This window comes from Coffea arabica, chromosome 5c (genome assembly GCF_036785885.1).
Source record: "Coffea arabica cultivar ET-39 chromosome 5c, Coffea Arabica ET-39 HiFi, whole genome shotgun sequence".
NCBI lineage: Eukaryota > Viridiplantae > Streptophyta > Magnoliopsida > Gentianales > Rubiaceae > Coffea > Coffea arabica.
This window is the reverse complement of record NC_092319.1, coordinates 11,293,627-11,307,828: the sequence shown is the minus strand read 5'-3', so window position 1 is coordinate 11,307,828 and position 14,202 is coordinate 11,293,627. Positions and strand designations below refer to the sequence as shown.

Genomic DNA, 14,202 nt, shown 5'->3' with positions numbered 1-14,202 from the left:
TACGTATGGAATTGGTGAGATTAGGATTGGCCAATTGGGGCGGTTATGGAAGGCTGTAAGAGGGAGTGTTTGGCCGTGCATGGTGATGGTTGTGGTGTAGTGGAGATTTGGTGAATTGCGAAGGCATTTTGGTCCTTTCACTTTGCCCCCTAACCTCTTCTTAATCCTCAATTCTATCTTAATTTCAACAATTGTCCCCAAGTGTGATTTGATGGCCTAATATACGTTAGTATACTTAAACCGTTTTATTGAATCTTTATCGTTTACTATTTAGTATTAAGGTTCCTACATTCTTACTTTATTAATTCCTTATTAAAATCAAGTTTGACCTTGTAATAAAAATCTAACATTTCTCGATGGCACTGAACAGAATTTATCATTGGAATTTAAATAATTTATTTTAAGGTAGTAGGGTTATCGGTTCAAGTGTCCTAAATTTTTGAATCAAGTTTTTTTTTTTAATTTACTCTAATTCTAAAGATGCAAATTTAATCTAGCAAGACTAAGAAATTTCATGACTTAGGGAAAATTATATTATGCTTCACATGAACCTATTTTTATGTTCTTAAATGCGAACAAGTAAAAGTAATGCTCGGATTTATTAAGGAATAAAAGGAATGCCAACAAAATATGCACTGGCTTATATTTCTATTTTCAGGGTTCTCACATCCTCCCCTCCTTACAAGAATTTTGCCCTCAAAATTCACACTTTCTGAGAAAATAAATCAGGATACTTTTTCAGCATATCGTCTTCTAATTCCCAAGTTGCTTCCTCAAGTCCATGATTTTTCCATAGAACCTTCACCAGAGGAATTCTCTTATTTCTCAACTCCTTTACTTCCCTTTCCAAAATCTTGACTGGTCCTTCTTCATAGGTTAGTGTCTCATCCACTTCAATTCCTTCCAGTTGTAACACATGGCTCGGGTCAGGATAATATTTCCTAAGCATGGAAACGTGAAATACATCGTGAATCTTAGCCATGCTTGCAGGCAATTTCAGCTGATATGCTACATTCCCAACTTTCCTCAAAATTTCAAAAGGTCCGATATACCTTGGCTTCAGTTTCTTACCTTTCTTAGATACTACTCCGCTCTTCAAGGGTTTAACTCTTAGGAAAACCTTGTCCCCTATTTCAAACTCCAAATCTTTCCTCCTTGTGTCGGCGTAGCTCTTTTGTCTACTTTGGGCAATTTGAAGCCTTTCTCTAATTAGTTTCACCTTCTCCTGGGCTTCTTCTATCCAAGGTATGGCTGTAGGATCTAAAATCTTCTTTTCTCCAACTTCATCCCAATGAATCGGAGATCGGCACCTTCTCCCGTACAAAGCTTCATAAGGTGCCGTTTGAATCGAAGCCTGATAGCTATTATTATATGCAAATTCTACCAAGGTCATATATTTACTCCATTTACCTCCAAAATCCAGTATACACGACCTCAGCAGGTCCTCCAAAGTTTGGATTGTCCTTTCCGATTGCCCGTCGGTTTGGGGATGGTACGCAGTACTAAATTTCAACTTGGTCCCCAAAGACTCTTGAAATTTCTGCCAAAAACGCGAGACAAACCTTGGATCTCGGTCGGACACGATACTCACTGGAATACCATGTAGCCTTAGGATCTCTTTTATGTACAACTTGACCAATTTCTCCAATGAAAAACTCATGCTCACAGGTAGGAAATGTGCAGACTTAGTGAGTCGATCGACTATTACCCAAATTGCATCAAATCCTTTTTGACTTTTAGGCAGTCCCGTTACAAAATCCATGGTGATGTGTTCCCATTTCCATTCAGGGATTTCTAACGGTTTCAACAAACCAGAGGGCTTCTGATGCTCTGCTTTTACTTGTTGGCAAGTTAAACATTTCTGTACATACTCTGCCACATCCTTTTTCAAACCTTCCCACCAATATAAACTCTTCACATCATGATACATCTTGGTCACTCCTGGATGTATAGTATACTTTGATCGATGTGATTCTTCCAAAATTTCTTTTCTGATCTCTTCATCTGCCGGAATCACAATACGATCTCGGAACCTCAATACACCTTCAGACCCTAATTTAAAATCTAGGATTTCCCCTTTTTGCACTTTCTCCAAATTCTTCTGAATCACAGGGTCCGATTCCTGAGCCTCCTTAATACGCTCTAGTAATGGTGATTTCAGAGATAGATTCCCAAATAATATCTTCAATTTCTCCAAGCGAGGGTTCCAATTACTTATTTCTTCTAGCATGTCCCATTCTTTAACCATCAACCCCACTATTTGGGCCTTTCTACTTAAAGCGTCAGCTACCACATTTGCTTTTCCTGGATGGTAGTTGATCGAACAATCATAATCTTCCAAAAATTCTACCCATCGCCTTTGTCTCAAATTCAGTTCCTTTTGGGAGAACAAATACTTGAGGCTCTTATGATCTGTAAAAACCTCAAAAGTCACGTCATACAAGTAGTGTCTCCATTTCTTTAAGGCGAAAATCACTGCTGCTAACTCTAGGTCATGAGTTGGGTAGTTCTGTTCATGAGGCTTCAATCTCCTGGAAGCATAAGCAATTACTTTACCCTTTTGCATTAAAACACATCCGAGACCTTCTCCAGAAGCATCGGAGTACACGGCATAACCTTCGTCTCCGTCAGGTAACACCAAAACAGGAGCGGATGTTAAACGCCTCTTTAACTCCTGAAAACTTGACTCGCATTTTGGAGTCCAGATAAACTTATTTCCTTTCTTGGTTAGCTCGGTCATAGGTCCTGCAATCTTCGAAAAATCCTGGATAAATCGCCTATAATAACCTGCTAAACCCAAGAAACTTCTGATTTCAGTTGGAGTTTCTGGCCGCTTCCAATTCATAACGGCTTCAACTTTTGCCGGATCCACAGCAATTCCATCTTTGGAAACCTTATGCCCTAAAAAGGAAATCTCCTCTAACCAAAACTCGCACTTGCTGAATTTTGCATACAACTTATGCTCTCTTAGTATCTGCAATACTATCTCCAAGTGCTTAACGTGTTCCTCCTGAGTCTTGGAGTATATCAAAATATCATCTATAAAAACTACTACAAATTGGTCCAGGTATTTCTTAAAAATTCTCTGCATTAAATCCATAAATGCAGCTGGTGCATTAGTTAAACCAAAAGGCATGACTGCGAACTCAAAATGTCCATATCTTGTACTAAAAGCAGTCTTGGGTATGTCTTCCTTCTTAATCTTTAGCTGGTAATACCCTTGCCTTAAATCCAACTTAGAGAAGACCACTGATCCTTGCAGTTGGTCGAACAAACTATCAATCAACGGTAGAGGGTATTTATTCTTAATAGTAACCTCATTTAACCCTCGGTAATCGATACATAGCCTCAAACTCCCGTCCTTTTTCTTAACAAATAGAACGGGCGCTCCCCATGGTGAGTCACTTTCCTTCACGAAACCTTTCTCCAACAGGTCTTGTAATTGGATTTTCAACTCTTTAAGCTCGGCAGGAGCCATTCGGTACGGAGTCTTAGAAATTGGAGCCGTTCCAGGCACCAAGTCGATTTTAAACTCCACTTCTCTCTCCGGCGGTAGAGTCGTTAATTCTTCGGGGAAAACATCCGAAAATTCCCGTACCACTAGCACATCTTCTAATCTTACTTGATCACTGGGAGTATTGATCAAGAAGGCTATGAAACCTTGAGCTCCTTTAGATAACATTTCCCTTGCCCGTATTCCCGAGACCATAGCAGAAGATGCTAACCTACCTTTGACATCTAACCTCAGGGTTGCTTCTCCAGGTATACAAAACTCCACTACTTTCGCTCGGCAATCAAGCTTAGCATGATGGTGACCTAGGAAATCCATTCCTATGATAACATCATAACCTTTTATATCCAAACTGATCAGATCCACTAACATTTTTCGCTCTCCAACCCAGAATTCGCAATTCCTATAAGTCAAGCTAGTGGTTACCTTCTTATTACCCATTGGTGTCCTAACTTCAAGATCATAGGGTAATCTAACGGGTTGCACATCTATTCCAGACATAAAAGATGGATTTACAAATGAATGCGTTGCACCAGGGTCAATTAACACTTTAGCTAATCTATGAAAAATTGGAAGTGTACCTTCCACAACTTCCGAGGAATCAGGTATGGGTTGATCATCTATAGCATACACTCTGGCAGGAACTGTTGGCCGGCTCCCTCCAGAAGTGTTTGGTCTAGCTTTTTGAGGAGTCCCTTCCTGCACCTTTGGACATCCTGAGATTTGGTGCTCACTACTTCCACATCTCAAGCACCTTCCTTGCTTCTTCCAGCAACTATCCATGGAATGACCAGGTTTCTTGCAATAAGCACATGTCACTTGAGGAACTATTGCTCGACCCCCTTGCGGCCGATTCCTAGGTTGTCCTCTTCCAATTGGTCCCCCTCTAGCTCCAATATTTCGTCCTCCTGCATTCCTGGCCCCGTTTCCTCTTGCTTGGGCGCCTCGTGGTGCTCCAAAACTATTCACTCCACTAGTTCCTCGGCCCACTTTGGCCGGTGGAGCATTTCCAAAAGTCGGCTCTCGACTACTGCTAGGAGCAAATCTTTTCTTGGACTGAAAAGACTTCACTTGAGCTCTGGCTACTTCAACTCGCTGCGCTCTTTCAACAGCCTCAGCGAAGGTATCTATCCTTACAGCAGCTAAACTTTCCTGTAGTTCCACATTCAAACCCTGCACAAACCTCCGAACACGCCTTTGCTCGGTGGCTATCAACTCAGGTGCAAAGCGTGACAGCTTTGTGAACTGGACTTCATACTCGGCGACACTCATCGCCCCTTGTTTGCATCTAATAAAATCATCCTCTCTCTTCTCCTGAATGAGAGGTGGAAGGAATTTGGCATTGAACTCCCTTGTGAAGTTCGCCCAAGTCCTTGGCGTATGGTTAGTCTCCCATGTAACCCTTACCAGGTTCCACCAGGAGCGGGCAGCTCCCTCAAACTGGAAGGTAGCAAAAGTCATTTTTCGCTCCTCGGTATAGTTCAAGGCGGCGAAAATCTCAGTGATTCTCTCCCACCAGCCTTCGGCCACTTCCGGCTCGGGTCCTCCATAAAATTTGGGAGGTCCAAATTTCAGAAATCTTTCCAGTGCCCGATCATCGGAGTCAACTGGGCCTCCTGATTGATGCACTGGTTCAGTGGTTTGGCGATCAGTCAATCGCTCGAGAACTTCAGTAATACGGTCAATTGCGGTGGCCACCCGGTCTCCGGCCACACCTTCCTGCCCTAGGTCTTGATCGACCTCGGGTTCCCTATCACCACCCGCTTCCGGGTGTTGTCTAGTGGGTCTTCCCCGGCTCCTTCCTATCACTTGGCGATCCATATTCTAAATATGCCTATTACGGAAGGATAGGTCAATTAGGCAAAAGTATTATTTATTTATGATTATTACCATTCTTTTTGGTAAATAAAATCAATATGGAAATAAAGAAAAGATAAATAAAACACTTAACATATAATTCCACAGAAAAGTCATACAAATAACAAGTTGGGACATTTCCGGAAATAAGGCACCTAAGCTAACATAAATATATACAGCTAATCCCTTATACCAAAAATTAGGGTATAGTGCCTCGGAGGTAAGTCATCCACCTAGACAAAACTTGATGACGTAACTAATGTCCCTTGCCTAGCCTTCTATGTCTAGTGTAACCAGGTGAGTCCTAATCTAACCCTGAGCAGGGCTATCAGGAGCAATGTCCTCCTCCGGATCCTCCTCCGGGTCCTCCTCTGGGTCCTCTTCCGGATCCTCCTCTACACCTGCCTGCTCACCTCCCTGGATAAAGCTAGTGGCCTCATCCATCATCATCGCAGCATCAGCCCTGATGCCTGCGCTCCTATCACGCATCCTCTCTGCTAATCGAGTCGCCCTAGACTTTTGCCGCTCTATCTCCAAGCGGGCAGCCTCCAGTAGATGATGCTCAGCAGTGAGCCTAACCTCCAGATCAGCTATGCGGTCAAACTGAGTATCCACCATTATACCCATCTCCTCTACGTCCTGGGTCAGGGTGAAGTTAGCGTCCCTCAACTGGCGGCGCTCGTTGTCTAAGGATAACACTAGCTCATTGGGATACGCGTACATGGCTCGGCACTGACACCTAGGGTGCCTGTCAGCAGGTGAGTAACGTATATGAGCTCCTCCGCCTCATGGCCTGTAGGAGATGGATCTAAGCGGCTCCGCATGTCCATTAGCCGCACTACCCCCGTTAGCATGTCCGTTTCCATTTTCCATACCTACAAAATGATCAAAACTTAAAGATTAGAACTTAAATAGCTAATTGGATCGGATATCACTTAACGTATAACTAAGGTCTCCATTCTTATTTCTAGAGAGGATTAGGGTTTCTAACACATCTATTAAGTCTCTTGAATAACTTTTCTAACCTAGGCTCTGATACCACCTGTGGCGACCCCACTTCCCCCTGAGGCGAACCAAAGGGTTGGCGAGAGCTGGGCAGACGGCCCGCCAACCCTTTGGTTCGCCTCAGGGGGAAGTGGGGTCGCCACACGCGCGCTTCGTGCTCGATTTCTCTCGAATTTATTTCACCAGTGCACTAAACCTATAATGCACTTACATTCATATCATCATTATTCACTCTTAATAGTCCCAAAATAAACGTCTAAGGTCATTCAATTAATCGCGCGCGTAAAAATGCGTATTTCCAATTTAAGCGCGATAACGCGAAATCTCTAAGAAATTCTTATAACGATAATATTACTAACTAATATTTGAGCACTTAAACATAAAATACCTAATTTAGGACTAATGTATATGTCTCCAATTTTTCTAAACTTATTGTATCCTCGATTCAATTATTTACTCCAATCGCGTATTCACTATTTTCACTTAACGAGTCTTCAGAAATTAAATTTTGAAACGAGTCACTTTAAAAATATAACTAAACCATAGATCCCTTTAATTAGGTCTAAAAAGGTTAGAAAATAATATTTGGGGCAATTGACCAAATAAATAATTAAATGGGCTAGAATTTGGAGTTTAAAATAGGTAAATTTTTGTGAGTCTTTACATGAGTCGAGTATTAATTCCTCAATGAACATTTCTTAATCTATCATTGATCATTCTTAACTCTCTAATATTAATACACTCTTGATTCAAGTATAGTCTCGAAAGACGTGCACTCATTGTTCCGAACTAAACGAATTTTTTTTTGAAAAGTAAATTTTCCAACAAAACACTTTAAAACTATGAAAGAAGCGTAATCCATATAAATGGATTTTAAATGGTCGAAATAAATAATTCGGAGAAAATGAATAAATAAATATTTAAGTAAACTTGTTGTAATATTCGATAAATAAGAAAATTTTCGGGTCCTCACAACAAAGCTATGCTTTTAGGAGATACAAACTTTCTAGTGTAGTTAATTCTTCTAAAAAGTCAACAAAAATAGGGTTAGTTGTCAAAGCTGTTATAAATTTAATCAGGACCTTATAATAATTTTAGTCTACTGATAAGTACTAATTGTTGGTACGTTATCATGTTGAAAGAGTAGTATATTTGCTGTTGACCTTGGTCCCTAGCTTTTGATGATTACAAAACAAATGGATGTTGCTAACATCTCCTCAAAGGCTTTTTCAGAAATAAAACAAATCAGGTTCAAAGATTAAGCACATTTGAAAAAGACAGAGTATGCTGAACCTGTCGGACGCTCAAGAAGACAGTACCGGACGTCCGATAATCATTGCACAACTTCGGACGCATGTTTCGGACGTCCGATAGGATCTTTCGAAGTCGACAAAACTATCGGACGCTGAATATGTCTCTACCAGACATCCGATAGAAACAAGATAATTTCTCAAATCTCTTTGTTTGCTGTCGGACGCATAAAAAGCTTGCACCGGATGTCCGAAAGAATTGAAGAAAATCTCTTAAACTCATTGCCTGCTGTCGGATGCATAAAACAGGGCTATCGGACGTCCGACACGCCAACGGCTAGTTGACTCTTCAACTATTTTCTATCCGTTAGAAGCATTAATGAGGCATTTTCTTGATCCTATATAAATAGTGGTTGGTCAGATACTTCAAACAAACTTTGACACATTGAAGATACAAAAGATCTAGAGTGATTTTGGTGAGAAAATACTCTTCAAAGAAGATTTGTAGTCTTAGTGGTGTGAGATTCATTGTAAACTTTTCATTTGTGAGTGAATACTTCATGAGTATAGCTCTGTGAGGGTTGTCCTGAGGGATAGTAAAACGTTCTGGTTTGACCGAGTGGAGTTCGGGGCAAGGAGGAGGTGAACCTTCCTTTGTACACAAGAGTGATTGTAATTCATCAACTTGAAGTAGCTTGTTTGAATTAGCCTACAAGCTCAAGAGGAGTTGGGTAGTTAATTGGTTTGCTATTCTTTCCTTTTTATTTACTTATTGTTACGTTTGAAATCTGTACTTTGTTTATCTCTTCTACTCACAAGTACTTGTGCTTTCTCATCAACTGTTCCATTGTGTGGTCGCCTAGAAAAGAGGGTTGTTTTCGGGCCTAACATTTGCTACTACTTCAACCCCCTAAGTCAGCAGTGGACTACCAAACCCATATCAAGACTCATTTAGTCACTAATTTAAAGATTAACACCAGCTTCATTTGCTGAAAAGATATCTTTACAACTCAGAATATATGCTTTGAAGGCAAAGCATTACATTATTAGGCAAAAAAATTAAGTTCTACTCAAATTCACTCAGATTTTAGACTTTTCCAGTGCAATTAACTACTATTACCATATTGGGACAACCTCTTGCTCTATTTTTATCCTGAATATTTTGATCTTGAAAAAATGTTCGTATTTTGATGTGAGCTCTATAGTCCAGTGAGATTCTTGTGTGCATGCACTATTAGATTTTCAAGAATATATTCAAACATATCTGAAACATATAAACAATGTAAATAACAACACAATAAAAGAATTCAGTACTGATTGTCAATGACGACCCAATTCCACCTTATACCACCATCATGAGCTTATCCTCCTATATCAAATCAGTTACATCAACTCTAGAAATGCCTTTCACTTTCGACCCAATAAATGGATAGCTTGCTATCCAACTACTTGGTTGCAAACTAGTGCATGAAATGATGTTCGATATAACTTCAATGGATTAAGACACACTACTAGCATAAACACTACTAGTATTTATGTAATAAAGTAAACAACTGATTAGTCAGGTATAAGCGATTACAATATGGTTCTTTGAGAAGACAAATAATGAACACTTTCTAGTGCGATAAATTACATAATCGCCAAATGGTTGTTGTACTTGTTAGCTAATTTAATGAATCATTTTTTTGTTGAGACAAAGTAGACATTCGAATTTATGAGAATAGTAGTAATCTAGATAAGTAGATAAAGTATACATTCGAATTCATGAGGACAATAGTATGCTTGACAAGCAATAAACCATGTTTGCAATATAACAAGATGAAAAGTTGTGTTCACCTTAAGTGATCATGTATCACTTAAGCAAGATATAGGTATTATAGTAGTTTTTAAACACTCAATAGTAGCAATCATTAATTTCACTTGATCTACTTTTCGTATGAGCCTAGCATAATCATATTATGAATGCAGATATGAGACTATATTGACGTGAATTCCATAAACAAAACCTATAGTTCAACAAATCATGGACCTAGACGAACAACACCCAAGGTTAATCTCAACCCATGAATAACCCAAATTAAGGAACTGAAGTTGAAGTTAGAAGGTACTACAATTCAAATGCATTCTAATTGATTAGTCAGTTTTGAACACCAGAGATTTGCTCTAAAGTATTCATGGAGACGCTTACAAGGAGCCAAAGAGAAAACTCTCAATTGTTATTGTTAGAAATTCTTCATATCTTGTATAATACTTCTAAAAAGTCGGCTATTTATAACCAAACTACAAAACCAGACGGGCTAAGATTAAAACCACTTAACCAACCAACTAATTGGATAATGAAGGCCCAACTTAGACATAAGCTGGTAGAATTATTCTACCTATTTAAGAGGCCCAAACGACTCAATTAAAACAAGCAACTATATGGATCCATCTTACATGCAATCTGACTCAATTTTTATTCCTAACACAAATGACCAACTAAGTAAAATAACTATGGTAGAAAATGAATCAAAACAGCAATTTTGATCCACTTCTTGATCTTCATGAACTAGGAATGGCAGATCCAACACCAACATCTGTAATGTCTTGATTTGAAACATAGCTTACAAGATTGTGAGCATCAAAACCCTAGAAGGATATGAGAACTTGATCCATGCTTGAACCCTAGCAACATGATCAATACTTGGACAACTTTTGTGGTCACATTATTCCCCTCCTCTTGAGAGGGATTTGTTCTCAAATCTAGACGAAAAATAGTTAATGATAGATAGAACATTATACATCCTCCACCTAGATCAAAAACCATAGTAAATAGGCTAATGGAACCCATGACATCAAGACTGAAACCTCCCATGTTGATGAGCTTAGATTGAAGTATGCACAAATAAGTTGTAGCAACAATAATGCCTTTTGCTCAGCCTAGATTGAAACAAGTGACGAGTAGCATTCTTCCAAAATTCTTTGGAGTACCAATAATACTGCAATTGTGTCGAAGATATTATCTCCTATGATTAAGGGATTTTATTGCTTATGATCAATCAAGTTTGAATAAATTAACTAAAATAAAAGATAGGATATGAGTTAATTACGTAATCTCTAAAATCATGGTTCTATTACCTTAAGTTGTAGCAGAATTGTGATAGGGTTGCCCTATAAATGTTAACCTTGTAAACATATTCTATGTGTAGGAAAGTAAAAAACAGAGTTCTGTTTATTTCCTTTTTTTCTTTAAAATTTTCATGGTATTAGAGCTCCGACTCTATACTATTTCCTATCTATGAACTACCGAGCATCCATGACTGGATCCAAGGAGTCTACTGCTCACACAAGAGAAGACTCATCCTTGTCTTCAGTAGTTACCCAAACTATGGATTACTCTGCGTCAAACTTTCCTTCCCTACAAATAGCCATTCATAGATTAAATGGTTCCAATTATTTGGAATGGTCTCAATCCGTAAAACTTGTTATTGATGGCAGGGGTAAACTCAGCCACCTTACTAGAGAAATTCAACAACCAGCTGCTAAAGATCCCAATTTGAAGAGATGGCATTCAGAGAATTCTCTAGTTATCTTTTGGTTGATACACTCTATCGAACCAGCGATAGGAAAGCCACATTTATTTTTGCCCACAACCAAAGATGTGTGGGACGTTATCCGAGATATGTATCTGATGTGGAGAATTCAACTCAAATTTTCAATCTTAAGATGAAGTTGTGGAAATCAAGATAAGAAGATAGAGATGTTACAACCTATTACAATCAGATGGTAACTTTATGGTAGGAATTCGATCTTTGCTATGAGGATGAATGGGATTGCTTTGCAAATTGTGAGGACTCGAAAAAAATTCCTTATTTTATTTCTTTGATTACCATTTCGTTACTTTACCGTTTTGCCTTCATTTCCTAGATATTTTTATAAGTGAGTCAAGTTTTTAAATCATTTTCTTGTATAAATTAGTACATGTTAAGTTGTAATGCATTGTGGAAGTGGGACCCACTAGTGAGATGTGTGCGATAAATTTTTGAAGATTAGGAGGAGTTTTGTGTAAAGGGATAATTAAAGGTTGGCTAGATATTTTAGTGATTGGAAGACCATTAGATGAGGATTAACCATAGCAAACCTCTTGTCACAAAGGCCATGGTTCCTTGACTTTGACTGAGACTTTCTTAGCCTTTTATTAACAAAAATTTGGCCAAAATCCTATCATCTTTCCTCCCTCTTTGGCTGACTTCATGAGCTAAGAAAAAGAGAGAAAACTTCAACTTTCAACCACCAAATCTTGTTTGAATCTTGAGTTGTAACCATTAATCTTGCAAACTACTCCATAAAGGTGACATCTAAGGAAGATTAAGGGCTTTGGTGGAATGATTTTGGATGAAGTTCAACTAGATTCCACCCAACCTTGGCTTGCTACTTGAGAGGTGATTCTTGGAGTTCTTGGTGCAACTTGCAAAGCTTGAGTAGCTTGAGGTAAACCTTAATCATGAATTAAGGTGCTTAGATAACCTAGATACTTGGGTTGTTGATTGCTTGGCTTGGGTTCTTGTTTTTGAAGCTTGGATCATGGGTTTATGTTTATACCTTCTATGTGTTTGATGTATGGTTAGGTGTATTAGGTGAGAGTTTCTTTAGGTTTTCTTGGTTGTGTTAGCATGAGAATCATGGTTAAAGTGACCTTAGATAACTTGGTACACATGAAGTAAAAATTGAACAATCACAAGTTGGAATTTATGCTTGGGCTGGCCGAATCTTTAGCTTCAATTTTGTGAGGATTTTTGTGTTGTTTTGGTGAGATTTGTGCTCAAGGAACTTGGTTTAACCTTACCCTAGAAGTGGATGTTATGTATGTGTGTTTGAGTAGTAGTTTTGTTGGAGTAAAGTTAAGAAAATAAGGGAAAGTGTTGCTGGAAAGTTTCCCGCAGGAGACTCTGAGCAGTCTTGTAAAATTTGCTATATGTTGGTGTAGAAAAATTCAAATTGAGTTCCGCTAATTGGGTTTGAAACTAGATTCAGAGTGCATTCTACCGTGAAAATTTCAAAATTTTTCTCAATTCCTATGAATATCTATGATTTTCCAAAATTGATTGAATTTTCACACCTGCTCTGTTTTCTACTTGATGAAGCAGTAACTTGAGACTGGAATTTGACTGATATGGACAGAATCTTACAAATATGTATTCTGGAAAATTGTAGTCCTTTGAGTCTATTTTTCAACGGTATAAAGTTTATAAATTTTAGACTTAAGAAGCTTGCGATATGATTTTTCGAACAGTGTCGAGCAAAGCTGGAGAAAATTCTGTTTTCTAAACTTGTTCTTACTTCCATTTCCAACTTTAAGTTGGAGTGGTTCAACCATTTTGAGCTTGATTTTATGAGTGGAATTGAGGTTTAAATGAAAGGAAATGAGTTTTTTCGAATCATTTTAGGTCGGACAATTACTAACTTTGTATTTTGAAAGTCTTGTTCTAATTTCTTCAAACGTTTGACTATACTCCATGCTTTTGTACTCCAAATGACTTTTACAACATTGATTTAGTAAGCACATGAGGTTTTCTCTTCGATCGCAACAAGAAAATATTATATTTTTGATAGGTTATATGGGCATAAAACTTGTAAATTGATGCATTTCTAAATGAAGTTTTGAAATCTCAATCTCTTCATGTATTTGGCTTTGTATTACTAGTCTTTTAATATAGTATATGACCACAGGACTCGAGAGAGTTCAAGAGGACGAATAGGGTTAAAGTGAAGGGTTGCGATTGATTGGTGAGTGTTCCAATGCATGGTATTTGATGATGCATGACTTGGGAAAATGCTATTATTTGCTTAAGTGCTCTCATTTCAATGACATGCTAATAAGTGAATGACTGTTGTGATTTTCTTGTCTTATTAATTTGCTATGAGCATATGTTCGTATTGCATGAATGCATGATAAATATGTAAGAATGTAGGCCGATGTGTACTTTATTGCATTGGCTGAACAAAGTTTAACCTATGCTGGCACCCTATCCGAGACCCGCCATTTGCGAGGTCAGATTAGCTGGACAGCTTTGGGTTTATAATTTACCAATGTTAAGTGCAAAACTCAAAACTCTTTGCCGAAAGGTCTTGAGTACAATGTTTAATGTTTAATGTTAAATGAGGGGATTGTTGATTTTTCGGAGGGCATAAGGTGAATGTTAAATGAGGGGATTGTTAATCTTTCGGAGGACATACGGTGGAAGTTCGGAGGTTATAAGGTGGTAAAATGTAGGGGATTGTTTATTGGCAGTTATAAGGTGAATGTTGCTCCCTGTGAGCTCTGTATCCTTTTAATGTTCAAATTGTTGTTCATCCTTGTATTTACTTGAACGAATGATTGAATGCATTCATGAATGTTATTGTTTGTCAAATACTTTACATTGAAAGATTTTTTTTTCAATTAATTGCTGCACCACCAATTTCTAAAGTTGAGTATTGATTAACTTGAACCTATATTACTTGGGAAAACATGTTTACATGGTAAATTGTGTTATTTTCTTATTTGGTCTGTTTACCTGGAATGCTCATTGGGTGTAAGCTCATCCCATGTTTTGTTTT

At 38.3% G+C, this 14,202-nt stretch overlaps 1 protein-coding gene across 1 annotated transcript; it reads right to left on the bottom strand.

Moving 5' to 3' along the window:
• Positions 1-703: 703 nt before the first annotated feature.
• LOC140007199 (uncharacterized) lies at positions 704-6,091 on the bottom strand. The gene is made up of 6 exons (XM_072049895.1): positions 5,782-6,091; positions 4,919-5,313; positions 2,617-4,825; positions 2,261-2,304; positions 1,220-1,477; positions 704-1,000 (listed from the first exon to the last, which is right to left on the bottom strand). Exons 1-6 carry the CDS (start codon positions 6,089-6,091, stop codon positions 704-706), a joined length of 3,513 nt encoding a protein of 1,170 aa, XP_071905996.1.
• Positions 6,092-14,202: the final 8,111 nt, after the last annotated feature.

Coding starts and splice junctions, on each gene's coding strand:
- LOC140007199 (XM_072049895.1), bottom strand. CDS start 6,091: ATGTACGCGTATCCCAATGAGCTAGTGTTATCCTTAGACAACGAGCGC. Junction 5,314..5,781: donor CACTAGCTTTATCCAGGGAG/GTGAGCAGGCAG, acceptor GCCAAGTGATAG/GAAGGAGCCGGGGAAGACCC. Junction 1,001..1,219: donor TAGAAGAAGCCCAGGAGAAG/GTGAAACTAATT, acceptor GTAGCATATCAG/CTGAAATTGCCTGCAAGCAT.